This window comes from Pangasianodon hypophthalmus, chromosome 23, assembly GCF_027358585.1.
Source record: "Pangasianodon hypophthalmus isolate fPanHyp1 chromosome 23, fPanHyp1.pri, whole genome shotgun sequence".
NCBI lineage: Eukaryota > Metazoa > Chordata > Actinopteri > Siluriformes > Pangasiidae > Pangasianodon > Pangasianodon hypophthalmus.
The window spans coordinates 9,368,053-9,391,407 of record NC_069732.1 but is presented as its reverse complement, the minus strand read 5'-3'; the positions used below and the strand labels follow the sequence as shown (position 1 = coordinate 9,391,407).

Below are 23,355 nucleotides of genomic sequence, written 5' to 3'. Positions count from 1 at the left end.
CAGACACACTTTCCTCTGAAATATAAAAGAAAAAAAAAAATCAAAGTGCTCATCCAGCCACTGACTGTACAATACACATCAGTCGAATGGGTTCAGTTTAGCATCCAATCATTTTAGCATAATATCAAATCATTCCAGTTTAGCATCCAGTCAGATTAATGTGTACCTTCTCATGTTACATAATGTAGTTAGCGCTATAGCTGTCTGTATGCATTTGAAGATGAATAAGACACTGCAGTGTTGAACTTGAGGATGAGCGACACTGGCCCTGCCTCAGTACCCTGCCTTGGTACCCTGCCTCAGTACCCTGCCTCAGTACCCTGCCTTAGTACCCTACCTCAGTACCCTACCTCAGTACCCTGCCTCGGTACCCTGCCTCACTACCCTGCCTCACTACCCTACGTCAAACCATGTTGAGGTGAGGTTTGCTTATTCTCTAACATTAACTGATTATAGTTAATTTAGTTTGGATTTTATTTTTACTTTTTAATACTTGAGCAACTTTTTTTAAACTTTCACTTGAGTACATTTTTTTTTTTTTGGCTGGATATTTTTCCGCTTTTAATTAAGATTTTGATACATTAGCTCTACTTTCACTTAAGTATAATTTCTTAGTAGTTTGTCCACCCCTGCTTCTTCCTCTCATGGGCTTCCTCCAGGCAGTTCTCCCATAGCACCATCAATTCCAGTAAGATGACATTCTTTGTTTACTCAGACACCAGTACTGTGTCAGGGCTCAGAGATGTCTTCCTGATATGCTGGGGAAATCTCAGCTGCTTTTCCATGTTGACCAATAAAAGCTTTTTTTTATACTTTAACACTAACACAAAGGAGACGCCAAGACTTTCATCTTTTATTGTGCTTCAAAAATGACTAAAATAGCTCTTTTATTGTTGTTGGACCAAACTTTAAACTTCATTTTGTCCAAATTGCTGTAAAAGCTTCAATCTTTTTTTTTTTTTTCCAAGATAAAGTTCCAGTCATCAAGTGAAAACAGTTAAGAAGGAATGAATTCATGCATGCGCACAAAGATATACACTAATCAGATTTACTGTTTGTTTGGGATTTATGCATACATCAGATATCATAAATACAAAAATAGTTTCAAATTGATCTAGAATCCTCCAGTAGCTTTCTAAAACTGTGGTTATGTGGTTCAGAGGTGCACGAATTCATCACGAAGCCATACGGCATACCATTCCATTATTTTTACTGGATTAAAAAAAGAGTTCAATGAATGCTGAAGATTTTTAGACAAGTAAGTTATATATGACTGAAAGAGTGATTCATAGAGGCAGGCAGTTCTGTCATTTTTCTTCTAGCGGTTACAGAAAGGAATTGGGGCAAGTCCTCTGAGACCAACCCCGCTCACATAGGTAACTATGGTCATATATTCCTTGAGTGAAATCCCAGATTACTCGCCAAATTGCTGCGTTTGGCCTTTTTTTTTTTCCGCAAGGTCAGTTTTATCCATTAAACGGTGCAATGTTGTGGATTCTTATGACTTGCCTGCATCCCCACTAATCCAAATGAGGGCCAACCTCTGGATGACTTCTGGACTGTTAAATCACCATTTACTTTGAAATCCCTTTCTTGACGTTCGGGTGCTGGTTTTTCTTTCTGCATTTTTCTTTTCTCATCAATTATCGTCTCGCTCTCTCTTTCTCTCCCTCTTCTTCTGTCACACGTACACACACACAAAAAAAAAAAATCCCTGGAGCTGAGTGACTGAAGAGCTGCTGGAGCCGCATGCCATAATCCAGAGCTCAGAGATATGGCCATCTAGGATGCCAGATGGCGTTCAGTGCATGCCAGGCTTAAAGCCTACAGTCAGGCATCCAACAATTTATGGGAAAGCTGTGAAGGAACTTCATCGTGGATTTCCTTACATTAGTAACATGCCTATTCCCGATTGCTGGGCACTGGAAAACAACAGAGGTGGTAGTTGATATTCCTCATAGTCGTCCATGTGAAGCATGTACATGCTCTGAATGTACTGTGCTTAATAGTTCCATTACCACAGGGCCCATTTCAGAAGAGGTGAGCTCCAGTACCACACTCTCTCATGCTTAATGGAATAATCAATGAAGGCCAGAAAGCTTGTGCAGGGATCAAGATAAGAGGTGACAGAGATAAGGGCAGGAAACGGGCTGCTCATGTCTAAGCATCATATTTATACCAGCACGACCTGAATAACTTAAAATTACAGTTTCAAAACTCCATCTCATATCTCAGCTAAATTGTTTCCCAGTTCCAACTTTCATTCTATTTTTGAATATGCCAGAAATGGAAAGAAAACAGAAAAATGTTTTACTAAGGCATGCTTTTTTTTTTTTTCCCTCAACATTCTTCCACCGACTTACTGACTAGATAATAAATAATTTGTTATGTTGGACTATATGAGAATGTATTTCCACACTGTTTGCATCTGAATTTATTTTCTATATGTTTTCTGTAGCTTGTAATGGATTTTGTTTTGCAGCATTGGGTCATCACTCTTTTTCTGTTTATTATAAATAGTTGATTCATTTTCAGTTAGTATGTTTGCCTCGCATCTCTGAGTTTGCATGTCCTCCCTGTGCTTAGGGGGTTTGCTCCGGGTACTCCAGTTTCCTCCCCGAGTCCAAAGGCATGCGTTGTAGGTTGACTGGCATTTCCAGATTGTCTGTAGTGTGTGAATGGGTGTGTGATTTCCAGATTGTCTGTAGTGTGTGAATGGGTGTGTGATCATGCCCTGCAATGGATTGGCACCTTGTCCAGGGTCCAGCCCCTCCTTGTGCCCCAAGTTTCCTGCTATAGGCTCTAGGCTCCCCTGCGACCCTGTGTAGGAAAAGCTGTATGGAAAATGGATGGATGGAAACCAACAACATATTTAAAGTGAGCTAGTAATAAAAATGCTCAAATAGGCTGTTATAATATTTACAGTAAGACAACTGACATTGTATTTTGGATTTTTGTGAATTTCTCTGGCTGTTTTCAGATTTTTTTCTTCTACTCTTTGGGCTGAATTTCTTCAGTTCTTGAATGATCTTTTTTGATAATGGTTTCCTTAGCACATTGATATTTTTTTCATACTCTGCTACAGCTTTGTGAAAGGTCAATTGGATTCTGGAAAGCAGCTATCATAAGAAGCTATCATGAGAAAATATTGATGTTTCACGAAGCTGTAGCAGAGTATGAAAAAATATCAACTGTATATTTTTTGTTTGTTTGCTTTTTTAACTATATGTGTGGTGGTGAAAACACTTCATGAAATGTTGCCTTTTTTTAATTATAATTTTAAAAAACAAAAACTATTAAATTAACAAAAAGTATAAAAGACTTTCCTGAACTGAACTATGTTTCTGTTTTTCATATACAATATCTTAACTAAAGGAAACATTTAATGTTTTTTTAAGTAAAAAAAATAATTGCATTTAAAAATCGCATTTCAATTCCACTAAAAGGCACCGACATATTGACTAAAATCCCTACAATTTATTTGTTTAATTTCCACTGATTTATGTAATGAATAAAATCTAAAAATAGTAAATATGACTATTTATGATGGAAAATGAATAATCACATTGATCGTAAATATAATCTATTTCTTGTGGTACACGTCAGTCATGGCATTTGACAAACCAGAGCCTCAACGTCACTCTTGACTTGAATAATGACTGTTCTTACGGTAGTACTAAAACAATCACTATTTAATTCAGTGAGTTTTGTTCTGTTGTCTAAATTTCCCCTTTTTATGATTAGCATTAAAACATCTGTGTATCACGGATAATGTGACTGCTGTTATTTAGACCATTTACAAACTGAATCTATCAGGCTTGCATCCACTTCGCCATCCAATAATTTGATCAAAGCATGACATTATTTGTCTTTATTCAGGCTGACTTTTTACAGCCGTGTTGTTCATTACTTGCCTAATGTGATTTCTGCAGACAGAAAGCATAGGCAAGGTTATAAAGTAAAAAAATAAAAACAGTTCTAGGTCATCAAAGTATGTTATAGGCAGAAAAACCTAATTTTGGTCATAACCCAGTTTTTTTCATCTCTTTTGCCTAAATTCAGGCACAGTGACATCTGACAGGTTTTCCCAGACTGCCACACAAATATAACTGTCTACATCATGTTGTTTCATGCCGCTCTGTTTCTCTGGAAACTTGTTTGCTCTCTGACAGGGACATGGTCATGCACAGTGCATGTGTGAGCAAAGCAAAAGCTTATTTGCAGACTGGTGTGGACAGTTCCAAGCACAGCATGGCTACACTGGTGGACTCTTGAGGTGCAGTCTCTCTAGCAGCTGTCGAAAATGTCCTAATAGAAAGATGACAGTTTTGATTGCATGCTCTGTATTCAACCTTATTACAGTGGCTGAAGATTTTAGATTTTGTATTAGAGTAACAGGGTGATGAGTGTTTTAATGTGTGGGCGTTTGTGTGGGTGTGTGTCCTGTACTTTGTCTCTGCGTATATCCTTTTAGCTTGACAACAGTTCATTTATAGGCATTCCCGTTGACAAGTTCAGGACATGCTCAGAATTGTTGCTGACCCTCAGCCAAACACATCAGCGTTTACTGACCTTACACCAGGCTGCAGGAAATGCACAGCAAGCTCTAGAAATAGAGATGCAGAGTGGCCTTATGTCAGTCTTTTTTTTATTTATTTTATTTCATTTTTAAGAGCAATTGAGTGTCAGAGCCACAGCTGAATGTAAATCACTGTACAGAAATGTTAAATCTGCACAGCCAACTGCTCCACTAAAGGCTCTTTCGAGTGTAAAAGTTCAATTTCTTGTAGCGTTGTTTTAAGCATTACATGCCAATGCACTTGACCTTGTATTACAAGCATGCTCTTTTCCAACTTTTAGATTGTTTTCTCTTGAATAACTATATGAAATGTTTGCTGAGCTGAATGTGTTGTTAAGTAGGACTGCAAGTGGACACTTATAGTATATATATTAACCAGCATAGCATACGTGAATTATAAATGAGTGTTTCTTCCAGCATCTATAATTATTTGTGTAGTTTCCAGCTGTGTTGAGCCAGAAATCAGTGATTTAGTGATTACTGTATTCTTTAGCTTAATGACCTGTCTGTTTTCTTCAAGCCATCTCCTAAATTGGATAATTCATTTTGATTAAGGAAATGGTTAACATGTTACAATTGATTTTCTTGTATCAATAATAGTAATTCATTGCTTTTTATTACATTTCATCATTTATATTCATATATTCATACATTTTGTGTTTATGTTCCAGAATGAAAAAAAAAGGTCACCAAAGCCAAGCAGGAGTTTTCTTAGTATGCTATTATACCTTGAAAGGAAGTACATTATAAACATTGGAAACTTTCTAGTAAATTTATTATTGGAAATGAAGATTTCTTAGGTTTAGTTAGAATGTCAAATAAAAAAGATAAAAAATAAAAAGACCTGCAGAGTGATTCAAGTGTGACAGGTTTGTAACCAATTGCACAATTTGTAACTTTGTAATCCAAAGGCCTTGTGTAAAAAGATGATGTTCATTCTTTTGGTCATTTCTTTCTTCATTCTGTTCATTCTTTCATTAATTCATTATTTCAGTCCCTCATTTCTTCATTTGGTTGTTCCTTTGTTTGTTCATTTGTTTATTCATAAAGCATCACCGAAAAGACCCTGTAGCCCTCTTCTGTCCTGCTTCCCCATGTTTCAGTTGCTAGTATTACTGAACCAGGGTAAGATGTATATTTTCTGTGAAAGTATAGTTGCAGACATATAACTGCACAATTTTAAAACTCTTCCATTATCCACCTCATTATAGGCCTGAAAATGAGTCACAGAAGAAAAGAATTATGTAGCTGGTAACAATGCGTTTATGGACTGTGGAGTCTTGCTTCGGCTGGTGAAAAAGCTCTGAACGTAGCTGACCCTGGCTGTAAGCCCCGCGTGTGCAGCCTCTAAGTGACATGTAAAAAGATGCTAGTGATGTGACCCTGTTTCCCCCTGCAGTGTGTTCCTGGCTGAGCAGTTTGAGCTCCTCCAGCCTCATCTGGACACCATGATGCCTCCAGCCAAGAAACCTTTCCTGCAGCAGTTCTACTCCCAGGTCAGCCTCCTTCAACTCTATTTATGGACTTGCCCTTTTCTGTCCCTCTCATCAAAAACCTTTCAATTGTCTCTCTCTCTGTGTCTGGCAGAGTGGGGGGTGGGGGGGTAATGGGGTGGGGGCTTGGTAGGGGGGTAGTTGGGAAGAGAACGGGGCCAGTGGTGATGCCTCAGTACACGGTGACGAGGCTTGTTATCAGAGCTTTAAATTGCAGCTACTAAATCTAGCTCTTGTTTTTCCTCTCCACTGGGATGATAAATATAGCAATGATTTTCTGAACACAGTTTTAGCCTAGCCCTTAACTAAATGACCTTCATCACCTTTCTGTGTTGCATCAATTCACAGATCTATTGTTAGAATTCAGGAGATTTATTGCTTGTTTGCTTGTGTGTACGTCTGCTGTTTGTACTCTATTAATAATGTCTTCACATATAGTTGAGGGCATATTGTATTGTTTCTGGGTGAAAAAACAGATTGTACCTCTTTTTTTCTTTTTACAAACATTTTTCCTTTTTCCAAACAATAAAATTAGAAATACGTGTATCCTTCAAAAAGATGACCATCCAAAATATAATTGATGATACACAGAGCAAAAGGTAATACAAGGGAATACAAATTATTAGAGAATATTATTAGAGGTGCCACACTCAATGGTTTAACCATAGCATTTACCATTTTTGCTACGGTGATATGGGAGACACCTGAAAACTATATTTTTATGCTTTTTCAGCTAAAGTAGTGCTCAGAATAAATACAAATAAAAGACCGTTCACTGAAGGGGAAAGGGCATGTGATGTGAAAGATGCATTTTTGGTTACTTTTGTTTACCACTGGTTTTATCTAGGTGAATTTTGACCTGCGAAGTGAGCCAATAAAAAACAAGTAGGTGAGAAACTGAGTGGGCTGTTTGGTTATTAACAAGCTGTCTTTTATTAAATAGCACTCATGCCAGATTTTATCCTTTCAGCTTTCTTGTTGTTGCTTAACGCACTTCTGAAAAACAATACAAATAAACTGCTTGCCCACTGACATATTCTAGGGGTTTTGTGTTTCATCTCTCTGCTTGCTAGGATGTTGGCACCTCTGTATTTTTCATCAGATTCAGAAATGCAAACGTACGTCCGAGGTTTTTTCCACTGTTAATACCTTAGAATACACAATTTGACCATTTTTGTTAGGAATAAAACCTAACACAACAACATTTTTATAAATGACATTTCTTTATCTTCAGGGTGTTAATTTTCCCTCAACTGTATAATTACAGATTTTATGTCAGAAAAGTGAACCTTTCTCTTAGCCCTTTGCTTCCTTTTTATTTAAATATTCACAAAATGTGTCATTATTCTGAGCCTTCATAACCCCCTCAAGTATAAATCATTAACCTCAGCACTCTGTAATCCAGAAGTACAGAATTATTAAGCAAACTTATAATATGTCCAGAATTCTGTCAGGAAGTGATTGATCACCATCCACTTCATAATTACATCATGCTTTGGCCTATGAAATGAACAATTCAGTTTGCACTTTATATAACTGTCTTCTTAGCACAAGTCTAATTTCACAGTCAGTGGTGAGTTTTCCATGGAAAATCATTTTTCTCTCTTAATCCTTGTATATGTCTTGTTGTGAAATGTTGTGCTGAATGCTGTGCTCTCCTGCAGACGGTGTCCACAGCCAGCGAGCTACGCAAGCCCACTTACTGGATAGTGGCAGCTAAAGCCATTGATTATGAGCAGATGCTGCTGCTGATGGCAGGAGTGAAATGGGACATTAAAGAGATAATGTCGCAGCACAACGTCTATGTGGATGTCCTTTTAAAGGTAATGTGTTGTGCGGTGCCGAATGGGTTTTATGTGAACTGATGAGTACATTGTCTTACTTTCTCACAGCCAGACCCCATGTCTTCATTTTCAGACATAAGGAGAAGGGTCATGGACAGGTTAAAGCTGCTCTGCTAAAGGTTTAACCAAGTAGAAAAGAAACAAAATCATGTCCGTGTTCCTGTAATTATTCATGACAAGATTAACTTACACAGTAGCTTACTGTGAATCATCACAGTTGTCTCTTGATTGAAAGCAGGATGGTGGAACGATTTGCAAAAAAACTAATTGTTAATTCTTTTTAATAAGCCACAAAACCAATTGTAACTAATTAATGTGCATCTCACGACAATAGAGACAGGTTTAGAGTTTGCTGGTGCTTATACACAAGATCTTGATTCTTTTTTCTTTTTTCTTTTTTTCTTTGTTTTTGTTTGTCTGCAAAAACCCATGGGATGTCACTTTGACTGAATTCTGGCAAAGTATATATATATATATACCTTGAAGTCTCTGCTTTAAGAAAACATTTATGCAAAACTATGTGGAAATGTTCTTATTTAGGCTGGTTCCTAACCTTTCCTTGACTTTCTTCCTACAAAGATCACTTAAGGAAATGGAGCTTAATTGTTAAGCATTGTTAAGCTTAATCAATTCAGCTTATAATCAGATACCAGCTGTCAAAATGTCTGTGAGGCACCTGCTCTGTCACATCATCATCAAAACAGAGAAGAGCCCTTACACACTGTGTAGATGACGGAGAATATAAATGTTTTAAATGATCTAATAAAAGTGCAGTAATGAGAAGAAATGTAGCCAGCAAAACAGAACTGATTCAAGAAGTGATGTTCAGAACTATCTATAGTAGAAATGTCAGTGTTTTACTATAGATAGTTGTGTCCGATGTATTCCCAGGCCGTCACACATATTAGGAAAATGTATCAGAAATGTTAGTACACTCAGAAGTATATTTTGCTGTCTATTATTCGCTTACAGAAAAAAGATTAAAGATTTGGTCCATGTATTCATGCATTCATTAGTTTTTTGTTTTGGAATGAAAATGGGAAACAGGTATTTATTTTATTCTTGTTTTTCTCTTTTTTTTTAATAGGATACTGACTACTGAATATTTCTCGGTTACTTACTTCTACCTGTTTCACCACACACAAATGTAGAAATCAAATATTCGTAAATCCAAATGCCTACTGCAGTACATTTCAGCATGAATAGAATCGACCTGGAAGTACAAGTCAGCTATTCTACAGCCTCTTTTTTTTCTGGTTAAGATGTATACTCTAGCACCTTATTCATTTTCATAAAAGACATGATAAAATGAGATCAGCATATGCATTAATAAATTTTGCTTGATTAAAATACTCTTAAATTGCAGCACCTGGAGAATCCTCCTGATTTTTCAGCCGTAACTTTGTCCTCCATTATCGTCACCCTCTTGCTAGTTTTAAATAGCACATAGTGATCCATGTAACACATCAAATGCTAACGGCAGTCTTTAAGCTATCCTTCTTGCTACTGTGCAATAATGTAACATAACATAAGTAATGTATACTGACCAGACTGTAATAAGATCTACAATTTATTGTAAAATTTATTGTCACTTTATTGTCCAAATCTATAACTCTATAATTAATTGTATAATTAACAAATCTATAATTAATTGTATAATTTAATTTCACAGTGTTTCTGTTTGTAACTCATTCCCTACCTTATTCGATCCAGCACATAGGAAGGAAACCCCACCCCATTAACCCACCAATTAGAGGAGTAGTTTAGGTACATATGGATTGACACTTCGTATGACTGACACTTCGTATGACTGGCACTCAGGAGAGCTCATTGTTGTAGACTATAGATTGATTTTTTTTTTCATGTTAAATGCCAATGTCAAAACAAGAACAACCATCTCTCTCCAGAACCCTCAGAAAAGCAAGTTATGTTCAACTCCAGCTAATTAGTGCCGCACTGGAATTCGCTGCCTTTGATATCATTACTTGGTTTAAAAAATACTGCAGTGGTTGCCCTGCATGGTAGACAAGTGTGATAATGCAACCTTACACACTCCATTTACATGAGCAGAATTTAAATATCACCCTTATCGTCATGCTAGTCAGGGTATAAGAACACCTTCGAGCTAAAACCCTGTTAGAGAGAAATTAGTACAGCAAGAAAACATACTCGATGATCTATTTGATTTATTTATTTAGCTTGTACAGGTAAATTGCAGTGAATCAGATAAACAACATTGTTGTTTTATTTAATGCTGGTCCTAATGTCTTGGCCCTTTTACATATTTAATCGTTCAAAAAAACTAAGGGCTTTAGGGTTTAAGCACATGGAATACAATAAAATCATTTAATTCAGTCAGTTAAAGAAGTCATCTGGTAAATTCACTCATTACAATGGCTTAGAATGCTTAGCAATGAATAAATGAAAGTGAAATCTTATCTTAGATGAAGCTTCTGTATGCAGTTTTTACTGTTTTTCTTTTTGGCCAAGATTTCTGTCTCTCTGAAATTCATCCAGATTTAAAGGTCATGGATATCACTTATTTGACAGAATCTAAATAATTGAAATGGCAGTAAATTGGAAAGGTTTCAGAAATTTAAGCATAGCAGAGGAAGCTTCTCTGCTTGTGTTTGTTAGCCATCACTCTATTTCTACATGTGCATATTTATTTAATTCATTAATCTGGATGGATTTTTGGATCGGGAGACAGGAGGTCATTTGCATCAGGATGGAGATCTACATAGAACAGACGGAGTTTGACAGATAAAATTATAAGCAAAGCTTATTTGCAAATAACCAACCCCACCCCCACCTCAAATCCCTACATATGTATAATCATGTGTCCTTTGGTAAATTTGCATACGTCCTCAACCATACTGCAGAGGTTCTGCTGCAGACTCAGAAAAGTTGGGTGTAATAAAATACTCACCTTTGTGTAAGCAAGGGACCCCTTTAACTTTCAAATAAATTCCACTGACCTCCACAGTGCAGATTTATACTCACCGTCCACTTTAATAGGAACACCTGTACACCTGCTCGTTTTTATGCAGTTATCCAATCAGCCAATCATGTGGCAGCTGCACAATGGATGACGTCATGCAGATGCAGGTCAAGAGCTTCAGTTAATGTTCACATCAAACATCAGAATGGGGAAAAAGTATGATCTCTGTGACTTTAACCGTGGCATGGTTGTTGGTGCCAGATTGGCTGGTTTGAGTATTTCAAAAACTGCAGATCTGTTGAGATTTTCACACACAACAGTCTCTAAAGTTTACACAGAAAAACAAAAAACATTGAGTGAGTGACAATTCTGTGGGTGGAAACGCCTTGTTGATAAGAGATGATGAGCATCTCAAAAGCATCTCAACCACACTGAGTTCCACTCCTGTCAGCCAAGAACAGGAAGCTGAGGCTATCATGGGCACAGGCTCACCCAACTGGACAGTGGAAGATTAGAAAAAAAAAATCACCTGGTATTTTCCTAGTCTTCAGCTATCCAGTCTGTGCCCATGATAGCTTCAGGTTCTTGTTGGCTGAATGGATAACGCCATAAATGAGCAGATGTACAGGTGTTCCTAATAAAGTGGACAGTGAGTGTATATTACAAACATAGTCCAACTTTTCAAATAATAGGCTCGTTTTTTTATATGTGTACAATAATATTTTGGCTATTTATTGGAGACGTAAAATGTTTTATTTCTATATCTTATATCTTCTGCCGATAGAACTCATCAGGTTCAAGGTTCAATCATTTATAGGCCTACTTGTTTTTATTTTAATTCAAAGTGTCCAACAGGATACTAGCTATAAGAACTCAATGGTAAAAATGATAAATTTGATACTGGTGAGTTGTGATTTACACCACTGTAAAAAAATAAATAAATAAATAAATAATAATAAAAAAAAGGCATACTTTTACTTACTGCTATAATCTCTCTGCTGGGGTGAGCTTTGCTTTATTTAGTTAGGGGATCTATTGTGTTCAGGTGGGATGTGTGGAACTCAGAGAGGAACATGCTGAGTTTACGAAACTAATATCAACAAGTAATAGATTCTAGTCTGTGTTCCATAATCCTCACATTAATTTCTGACTAGATTTCAGATGATCGAGGTTGGCAAGACACTATTCCAGGTTTGCTCAGCTTGATTACTGTGTTTGTTTCTTGTCTGACAGTTGCTGTGCAAATGACTGTACGATGTACATAACCATGTTTAATTTGCTTTTTTTTTTTTTTTCATGGCTCCTCTGGAGTTTTAATGCATCATGATATACAGTAGTGATTTATACTATTAGCACGTAAACTTCTTATTTATTATCCTCTATTACTGTGCACAAACAACGTGTAAGAGAATAATGGGGAAAAAAATCATCATCATCATTTAGAAAATAAATCTTGGCTGTTGGTTTGAAAAACATTGTTAACAAAAGAGCAAGAACAACATATGTACTTCCTGACATGCTTTAAGACAGGGGTACTCAAACGTTTAGCTGTAAACCGACCCCTGCCCGCCCAAACCGACCCCTGCCCGCCCAAACCTACCCCCGCCCCAGTACAGATTTATTTTATGAACATAATCCAACTATTCTTACATTATGCACATTCTTCAGATGTGTACCATAATATTTGTTGAAGCCATAGAGTTATTAATCCTGAACTTTCCACTGACAGAGCACATTTTATTAACATTTTATTGGTCTGCACTAAAGCTTTACTGCATTACAGAGGAAGCTGCATGCTTTGTATGCCAGAACCTGACTGTACATTACAATAGAAATAAAGAGGACATGGTCTCACAGGCTAGAAGGAGGATTTACTTTTGTGGATTTTGTGGGAAAATAGCAAAGTCATTGATTTGGCTTCTACTGCTGACTCAATATAACATATCACTGCGTATCATTAACAATCCAGAAAACATTCAGCAAGTTTGAATCCACAGCACAGATGGAAGTCGTTAGATGGCAGATAAATGTTGCAATGATGGACATTTGTCTGATCACTCTGTTTCTGTGTTGTAGGAATTTGAGGAGTTCAATAAAAGGCTTGGCGATGTCTCCAAACAAGTGCGGATCCCCCTCCCTGTTTCAAACGTCCTCTGGGAGCACTGCATCCGTCTGGCTAACCGAACACTAGTGGAGGGGTGAGTGGTCACATCTAACCTAGTGAGAGAATGATGGTCTGGTTGGCTGTTTTTTGTACTGTCCGTATACTGTAAATACTCTAAAATGTAAAAGAAAAAAGACCTTTTGCTGATATTAAGTAAATCATGTTTGTAAAGTAGTGGATTTGAGGTAGCATGCACAATTTCACTTGTGGAATACTACATTTATAGACAACTGGCTTTGAGTGATAGAGAGGTTTTAGCTGCTGCATCCATCTAGATTTTGATTCAGCTTTTTATTATCTGGTGTAGTTAGTGTTTTTGGGAGAAGGTAAGAGGCTTATCCTTTGGGCTTTTTTGTAAATGCTTTTTCAAATGTTGACTGCTGCTGGTGAGTTGCAGAGATGAATGAAAAACAGCTCCTATATTCCCTTTTCTCCTACCTCTCTAACTACTACTTTTTTTTTTATTGGTATTTTTGGATGTTTTTGTCATTCACTTGTTTAAACATCTGCAAACAACTACAAGCTTCCCATTTTCAAGCCCAAGGAGTGGTTAGGCAAGCAGGCAATAAGAAGCTACACATTTCTGTTGGAGTTCTTTACACTTCTATACTTTCCTCTTCACTTCCTTCAATCGTCTGCTCTGTATGTCCACAGCCAGGCTTCAGAGTATATATATATCGATCAGCCATAACATTATGACCACTGACAGGTGAAGTGAATAATATTGATTATCTCGTTACAATAGCAGCTGTCAAGGGTTGAGATATATTAGGCAGCAAGTGACCAGTCGGTTCTCGAAGATGATGTGTCGGAAACAGGAAAAGTGGGCAAGCGTAAGGATTAGGAGACTTTGACAACGGCCAAATTGTGATGGCTAGATGACTGGGTCAGAGCATCTTTAAAACGGCAGGCCTTGTGGGGTGTTCCCGGTATGCAGTGGTTAGTACCTACCAAAAGTGGTCCAAGGAAGGACAACTGGTGAACTAGCGACAGGGTCATGGGCATCCGAGGCTCAGTGATGCGCGTGGGGAGTGAAGGCTAGTCCGTCTGGTCTGATCCCACAGAAGAGCTATTGTAGCCCAAATTGCTGAAAAGTTAAAGCTGGCTATGATAGAAAAGTGTCAGAACACACAGTGCATTGCAGCTTGCTGCGTATGGGGCTGTGTAGCCACAGACCTGTCAGAGTGCCCATGCTGACCCCTGTCCACTGCCAAAAGTGCCTACAATGGACAGGTGAGCATCAGAACTGGACCACGGATCAGCAGTGGAGGAAGGTGGTCTGGTCTGATAAATCACATTTTCTTTCACATCATGTGGATGGCCGGGTGCGTGTGCATCCTTTACCTGGGGAAGAGATGGCACCAGCATGCACTATGGGAAGAACACAAGCTGGCGGAGGCAGTGTGATGCTCTGGACAATGTTCTGCTGGGAAACTTTGGGTCCTCGCATTCATGTGGATGCTATTTTGACACATACCACCTACCTAAACACTGTTGCAGACCAGGTACACCCCTTCATGGCAACGGTATTCCCTAATGGAAGTGACCTCTTTCGGCAGGATCCATTTTAAGACAAATATGGCTAGTTGTCAAATAAGATGAAATGCCATCGTATGAAAGGAGGATGGCTGGTCTGGGCAGATGGTAGCCGTAAGCCGAGGCGATGCAAATGGCAGAATTGGTATTACTGGAATAGTTAGCACATGATGCCCTTATCAGGCAGCGGATATTTAGAGACTGGTATGATTTTTTTTTTTTTTCTCCAGAAGACCAAAGCTGTCTTAATCGCTGTCTTAATTTTAAAAAGCTTTGTCGTGGTTTGGCCTCCCCTAGTAGCAGAGAAACTCTGCTCTGTCAATTTGTAGTAGTACTTTTTTTTTTTGCTCAATTTTTCTGTCAAACCTTTTTCTTTTGACATCACTGTGTTGCGCTGGATGGATGACACCGAATGCCTCTGTAATTTCTCTCCATGTTTTGGCCTTTGCAGCTCGATGCACACAGTATTTTAATCTCGTAGACATAAGTCAAAAGTACTTCAGTTTCTGCCTCAAATCAGCTGTGGGGTGTACGCGCCTGGTAATTTACAGGTGGTTGCCATTTATCAACATGCACAAGCAAATACAAAGAAAATCAGCGTTTATAAAACTTTTGTAAATCCGACATAAATTTTTTGATTGGTTTGGATTATGCAAACATTTACACACAGCTTTACTTAAAGATTGAGGAATGAGACCCAATGAAAGTATGGAGAGGGGAAGAACTGCATAGTTTCCTGAGGAAATGAAAAGCATAAAAATGCACATTGGAAGCCCAGTGTGACTTCCTGTGGTTTGTTATGTAGGAGTGCTTGGGCCAAACTTTGCTTCAAGCGTCTTGCACTCAAATTTGCTTCACCCATGCATAATTGGAATGGCTCTGGTTCTGAATTAATTTAGTTTCATCCACCACTTTGCACACAAAAAGTGCATGTTATTTTTAAAAAAAATTTATTCATTTATTCATATTCAGTAACCATTTTATCCCGATCAGGGTCAAGGATGCCAGTTCATTCCAGGGCAACATGCGCAAACACATTTACACACTCATTCACACCTAAGGGCAACTGGAGAATGTGGAGGAAACCCATGCAGACATGGGGAGAATATGCAGATCTCCAAGCTTTAATTTTTTCTGCAATATTTTGTTGTCAGATTTTACCATAAGACACCATAAATAAGAAATTTGCTCTATTAGTTTCTTTATATTTTATTATAGTTTTTTTATTCTTGCATATCCAGTTAAATACTATGGGAGGTCATTTTGCATGCGTTCCTTGAAATTTTTTTCGTTTCACACTTGCAGACTCAAGTCATCATCGAAAGACAGTAGGTACGGGGTTAGCGCTTGTGCCTTTTTATACATTTTCACATGTAATCAAATAACATCCAGCCATATCTCCCTTGTTCATTCTAATTCATACAATACATACAGATCAGGATGAGTTTTTTTTTTTTTTTTTTTTTTTTTTTAAACATCTGACAACAGACCTGCTGTCATGGTGAGTATTTCTACAATAATTCCCAGCCAGCTGTTCTGCTCCAGTGACAGCTTTACCCACTGTTGACTGTCCACTGAGTCCGTGTGTCTTTTTCAGTCTGACAGTCTGAGTGGACTCATGCTTATTTACTTTCCCAGCATGTCAGCACAGCTGCTCTCTGACAGGACATGTAGAGATATGAGGAGGACAGCAGATGTACTTGGTGTGTCTCATACGAGCATTTTGGGACAGTAAGCATGTGTACCACTGCCCTTCAGAAAGCATACACTAGCTTTGAGATGGTGTTGATCCGCCAGGCTGAGTGTGTGTTCTGTATGTCTCAGAACTCTACATTTTTTTTAACATATGGACTGCAGAAGTATCTTTGTATTGTATTTTGAAGCCCTCTGGTGTCTTTTATTCGTCAATCTCAGGGTGATATTGAATCTGAATATTTAAAGACCAGAGAAGCTGACATTTGCACCAAACATGGTGGGAGTAAATGTCACAAAAGTGCAAAATATTTGTGAAAGATCCACAAGCAGTAGTTGACTGTGCTCTGAGACTCTCCTGCAAGTGCTGCACTCTCCTTAAATACAATATAGATTACATGAAACCTAGTCTCAACAACAGACACTCCACCACAACCCACTAAGCATCTGATACCTTTTATGCACTTTTCTGGCCAAAGCAGCGAAATCTACATAGATGTGATCTGATTGGCTATTCTCACCTCAGTATATATGAATGTACACCAGTGAGAAATTTCTAACACTGACAACTTCAAATAACCTTCTTCATCTTCAAGCAGCCTTCAAGATTCTGAAGTGTGTAGCCAGAAAAGGGTAACAAAGGTATGACGCACAGTTGGCTGTGAGTAGAGTATCTCGTACATTTTCTAACCGTACGTTTCAGAATATTAAAGGTGGTTGTCTATTTTTATCTCAGTATATATGTCCTACATATATACCATACACCAGTGTTTCTGATAAGAAAACCAACTTTTGTACATTGGCAAGATGAGCTTTTCTGACCAGGATATAGTTATTGGATTGAAAAAAGGTTCACAGTGTCACGTCTATAAAGTTATTCCTAAGTTTTGTTCAAAGCAGCGGGGAGGAAATGAAATAGCCTTGTGTGTTTGCCTATTGTAAAGGTTTGTGTTTGCCCATTTGTCATAAGGCCTCTTTCTGTGAAAGAAGGCAATTTTTGGCCATGATTAGTGACAATGTACCTAGAAGTTTGGCTTCCAAGATTGCAGGGAACCTGTGCACCCAGAGCAGAGTTTTTGGCTGCATCTTAAATTTTTATTGTATATATAAATTTATGTATTGAATTCATATTGAATTTGTCAGGGGTGATTTTTTTTTTTGTTTAGCACTGACACTTTCCTTTTGTGCAAAATAAAATTGTTTGGACTAAATAGTTTTTAAGTTTAGAAAGTTAAGATGAGACTAGTAGAAATAAATATTCATGCTGATATTATAATTAATTGATTGTTAATTAATTGATGGTAACTTGGTTGATTTTCCTTATGTTAGAGTATTTTTAGTTATTGTTAAATCTTTTCACCAAATACCCATATGAATATTTAAGTTTTCTGTAAACACAAGGTTATTGTCTTCATAGAAGAGTGTCGATGTGTGTTTGGTGTTGTGTTTGGTATTTTAGCTTTTTTTTTATTATGGCTTCTGTTGCAGGTTAAATGAAGCTATTTGTGTGTCTATGTGCAGGGGTGGACAAAGTACTGAGAAATTATACTTAACTGAAAGGATGGATAATGTGTCAAAATGTTACTCGGTTTAAATGGAAAGTGTCCTGCCAAAATAGTGAAAGTTAAAAAAAACTTGCTACTTTTAAATGTCCTCTAGTATTAAAAATCTAAAGTAAATGTTTTTAACTGATTTAATTAAGTCATGTTTTCATGTGAAAAGTACTGTAAATTTTATTACTTATCTAAGACTGTTAGAAGATTTTGCCTGAAAATATCACAGTTGCTATGTAGTTTATAATATTTACCATTAAGAATTTGACTTTATGCCTAGCAAATTACGTTAGTTAGTGGAATCAATGCTAGTCTAACCTGGCATTAGCAAAGAAAACAAGCTGACTTGGTTACATTTTCCAGTTAAAGCAAGCAAACTAGCAAAACTTACCTCAGTATGCTTTTTCAAATGAGAGGGAGTCCATGCCTTCTAGGGAGGCAAAGGAGACGCCTCATACGAGTCTTTGCTTCCTCCAATATATTGGAACATTTTACTGAGGTAGGGCCATTGGCACATTGTTTAACTTGACTAGATGCTAGTGTAGCATACTGCCTTTGGCTGGATGAGAGAAAAGGAGACTTTCGAGATTTGTAACGAGTACTTTGAAGGTAAATGTACATAAGTTTGCAAGTATTCTTTACAATTGTACTTTTACTCAAGCAAACTATAAATCCACCCTAACAATACTAAAGTATAATAATAAAGTACTACTCAAGTATTACTCCACCCCTATTCTATTCCGTTAGAATTCTCCTGCTCCAGTTTTTTTTTTTTTTTTTTTAAGTGATATAATTTTTTTTCCAGATATACACATTTTGTAGTCGGAATGTTAAAGCACAGCAACAACATCAACTTTACTGTCAGCACTTTCTCTCTCTCTCTGGTGTGTGTATGTACTGTGGGGATTTTGGTGTGAATGTGCAAAGTTAATGAAGTAGTTCAGTATGTGTGTGTGAAGCTCACACTTCTCTCCTCTGCTATCTGCCAGCTATGCTAACGTAAAGAAGTGCAGTAACGAGGGCCGAGCACTGATGCAGCTGGACTTCCAGCAGTTCCTCATGAAGCTGGAGAAGCTCACTGACCTCAGACCCATCCCTGATAAGGAGTTTGTTGAGACCTACATTAAAGCCTACTACCTGACTGAGAATGACATGGAGCAGTTTATTAAGAACCACAGGGTGAGCACGGTTTCTTTCTTAGATAATAGTGAAAGTAGGTAATGTTATGGACTTTATTTTGGACTGTAGACATTCCTTTACAGTGTGAGGGCAAATAATGACTAGACCTGGCAGGAAAATTATGTATGTGTTTGCTTTTATAAATGGCCAATGTGGATTCTCCATAAGCATTCATTCAGGGTTGACTGGTTGTTGGTCTGACAGTGGAAACATGCCGTAATAACAAAACCTTTCATATGTCAAAGTGAGATATTTCAAGTCAAGTATTGACAAATGATGTACAAAAATAAAACAGAAAAAATGTAGTAAATTCCATCTGCTCATTCAGAAGCTTAAACCTAAACAGTAGAGACGGGTGCAGATATATTTCCGTATTTCCAGATATATCTGAATCGCTGAAAATGCCGGCACCCAGTACTAGAAAGAAAACACTTACATGAACTACACAAATAATTCACATCCAAACTTCAACCGATCAATCACACTGATTGTGATTGACACAACCAAAAAAACCAAAAAAAAAAACAGAAATGACACTAGTTTGATTTTAAAAACAACACATAATTGCAGAATGTCTGTAAGTCTTACACAGTTTTCATCTCTGGCCTCTGAGTGAAGGTCTTCACCACTCAGAAATGTATTTGTTGTTTCAAGCTGTGTGTTGTGTTTGAGCAGGAATACTCCATGAAGCAGCTGGCCAACCTGGTCAACGTCTGCCTTGGCTCCCACATCAACAAAAAGGCTAGACAGAAACTCCTCGCAGCTATTGACGACATTGACCGACCAAAAAGATAAATGACAGCAGGCCACCCAGGCTGAACGCGCGATCACAATGGAAATCTGCTACAACTACAGAGTTATCAGTTTGCAGTATTTCACTCCTGACATACGTTTGTTGCCTCTGTACATTTTTGTGTGAATGTAAGTGATTCATGGTCATACTGTTGATGAAGAGCTCTTTAATGTTAGTGTGCATCAATATCGGTTCGGTGAATATGTTAAAGAGTAAAACATAAAATGAAGGGATCCCCTGGGCAATTCTTTAAAATGGATGACTTTGCAAAGCTGCCCAGCAATAATATGCTTTACTATGAGAAATTTCTGGAAACTGAAACACTCCATCTATAGATGTAGGTCTATTCTTTCAAATACGCTACATGTACATTTTAGAACTGGTAATGAAGCATTTTCATCTGCTAAGGGGGGAAAAACTTGTGGTTTTCATGATGTGGTCTTAATGTCTGTTTCTTTAACCCTGTTACTCCAAGTTATTATGTTCTTTGCTTGTTCCTTTTAAACAAAAATACTGATTTTATTATTTATATCAGTGATACATATGGACACAGCTAATTGATAGACTAGGACATTTTGAATTTTTTCTTCATTGTATAAGTTTTTTTTTTTTTTGGAAAAAAAAAAGATTAAAACACTCGGTTGAAGGACTTAGCGTGCAATTTGTGACATATAGTTTATACTGTATATGTGAATGTCAAAGCACCATTGTATTTATTCCAGCTACTGGGTGTTACAGCTTTCATTAAAAAAAAATCAGAGTGTAAAAACAGTCAGTGTGTAGTTGCCTGAACCAGAATATTACTTTATGCATATTACTACTTTACTGTAACAAGATGAAATCCAAGGCCCCGAAATAAATACACTAACATTCTGAATGAGTGCTGGTGCATTTTTTTAGTCTGTATTTAAATATTGTTAGATTATTTTAATACTTATGTTCTCTAGAGTTAAGCCTGTAACTGAATTATAATAATTGCTAGAAACTGTTGTTTCACCTTTGCACTATTGTGCCTAGTGAGCTGTTTTTAACTTGATCATTTTTCCTAATCTTTTCACATAACCACATTTGGAGGTTGCTGGGAGGGGAAATAGGAAGTAATCAATTAGGCCTGTGTGTCATTGTGTACCCAATCCAGTCAGGAAACCCTGCTGGACTTCAAAGGCTTTGCTAACATGCTGATAAAGTTCCCCTAACACACTACTGGCTGCTCAGAACAGAACTCAGTACAGACCTCCAGCTGTGATGCAGGTCGACTGTCTTTTAAATTCTATGCTTTAAAAAAAAAAAAAAAAAAAAAAACACCAATCAGCCTCCTTCCTGGGTCTGGGTAAACTACAGAACCCTTTACACATTCCTCTTTATACCTCAGAGCACTCAGCAGTAAGAAACTTCAATAACTAAATATGAAAGAAGTAGCATTATTCAGTCACTAGAGAAAAGAAAACTGAAGCATTGGGACTTTGCATTGCTGTGAGTTGTGTTTGAAAGCCTAAAATAATAATGACACAGTTTTCAGCACTTGTACCACATCATGCCAAACCTAAGACACCAAAGGCCACTATCAAGGCTGGCACTGAACCAAAAACCTGATGCGAGGATCCAAAACACCAACCTCCACTATCCTGTGTGGGCAGCACCAATGGTTAATGTTTAAAAAAAAAATCACAGTAAGCAAAGAAAAAACAAGAGTGACCAACTTTGGCTTTGTGCTTTTGTAACAATAATTCCAATACAAGTGTGTTGCAGCGTTTTAGTTCTTACTGATCAGGTAACGTGCTATAATTTCCGAGGATGAGTGAGATGAAACATTTTTTTCATTGTTTATTGCAAATAGGTGTCAGTAAGTCTATCAGGTTTTTAGCAGTAGAAGGGGCTATTGAGAACAATGGACCAGTAATACATTTTACTTTTGCAACTACAAAGTTTGTTTAATTTATGTCACATTTTTAAGGTTTTCATTTGACTCACCCTCATACATCCCTAGCTATCATGATACCTAGCAAACTGAACCTTGTTGTAGAGTATTCAGCTGATGTGAAGTGGTGAGATTGATTGTGTAAAAAGCAAAAGGCAGCTGTTTTGAAGCTGTCTCAAGTCAGTATTGTAATTGAGAGTTATTAACATACCTAGTGACAGCTGGCCATTATTGATTTTATATTATATTATATTATATATATTAGTTGATATTTTTAAGTGTTTCAAGTCATAATGCTCTCTGAATATCAAAGAAGGTAAACCGAAGCTGTAACCCTTTTGTTCAAACCTGAAAAAACACAACAGAACACTATAGAAGTTATGGTTCGGTCATCTGTCCTTTTGTGTAATTTTTACACTGATTAGACAATATGTACTCAGTTTATCTACTTTTTGTTCCCGTCCAAACGCTTTTTGTAGAAAAAAGAATGACAGAGTAAATAATCCACCTCGCTCACATCCATTACACCAAAGATTGTATTCACCTGCCACGAGTGTCACTGATAGGCTCCATGAATCCACAGTCTGGGCTAGAAAGAACTCAGCCCCAGCCCCACTTCTTCATGCCACTGTTAGTGGTGCTATAGTGCTTGGTTCCACTAAAGTCCAGAATAATCTGCCTTAAAATATTTATTTGTCACGCCCATCTGTAGCCAGGAGTCCAAGACAGCAAAATTGGCTATGCTGTCTCTTCCCCTGTCAATCACAGCACCACGAGCCAGTCATGGGTGCTTTGTGAGCTAATGTATACAGGGGCAGATAGCATTTTCCTCAAAGTGTGTTATGCTGCTCTGTGATGCAGCACAAGGAGCAGTTCAAAAAGATGCAGTTGGCTGGCTTCACGTCTTGAGTGAATTAGGGATAAAATGGGGGAAAATCAGAAAAAAAAGCATTTATCTGCAGCAAATAATCTGATGGGGATGCCCGAAATAAAACCTCACAGTGAAGCCTTTTTTTTTCCTAAGAAAAACATAGCCCTGGTAGCCCATTTACATCAGCTGCCCCTGGAGGTACATTTATTCAGATGTTTTGAGACAGACCGTGAAGGCAGCGTACATCACAACGTTGCCAAGAGACTGATATGCACTAACTGTTACTAAGTCAGAGATGGAATAATGTGAGCTAGAATACTATTGTATATACTATTGATATAATATTGATATACTATCAAGTACTATTGAAAATAACAGAATAGATAGTCTGTGACTACACAGGTATTTTTTTAAGTCAACAAAAAAACAACAGATAACTTACTGTGTGTCAACAAACTGGTACGTCTCTTCTTTGTTTTCTACTACCGTTCTTGTAAAGAGCAGCTGATGCCCAGAATTAGATGATGTAGCATATTAAAGAATACACTGCCTTCAAAAATTGGCCAAATGAAGGCAACTCAGAAGGCAGCAATCTATGCAAACATTTAATTTGGACATGCCTCAATGCCTTCAAATACAGCCTAGCTTAGTTAGATCATAGTTAATTCAGATCTGGGCCTTCAGTTCATAATTGGCCACCCAGTCTTGTGGTGCACATGTGCTTAATTGGCGTGATCCTCTAAAGTGCTACAGCATGCCATAAAGCAGCAGCAAAAGTGAGAAATTATTGTT

General features: G+C 37.5%; 1 protein-coding gene across 3 annotated transcripts in view; it reads left to right on the top strand.

The window, feature by feature from the left end:
• Positions 1 to 20,647, top strand: part of vps50 (VPS50 EARP/GARPII complex subunit) — a 142,257-nt gene extending 121,610 nt beyond the window's left edge. For all 3 annotated transcript variants that reach the window (XM_053228415.1, XM_026929712.3, XM_053228416.1), the window contains 5 exons: positions 5,979 to 6,075; positions 7,737 to 7,895; positions 12,934 to 13,055; positions 18,792 to 18,981; positions 19,657 to 20,647. In XM_053228415.1, the coding sequence (XP_053084390.1) occupies positions 5,979 to 6,075; positions 7,737 to 7,895; positions 12,934 to 13,055; positions 18,792 to 18,981; positions 19,657 to 19,776 (688 nt within the window). In that variant the 3' untranslated portion in view covers positions 19,777 to 20,647. The remainder of the gene's footprint in view (positions 1 to 5,978; positions 6,076 to 7,736; positions 7,896 to 12,933; positions 13,056 to 18,791; positions 18,982 to 19,656) is intronic.
• The last annotated feature ends 2,708 nt before the right edge of the window (positions 20,648 to 23,355 follow it).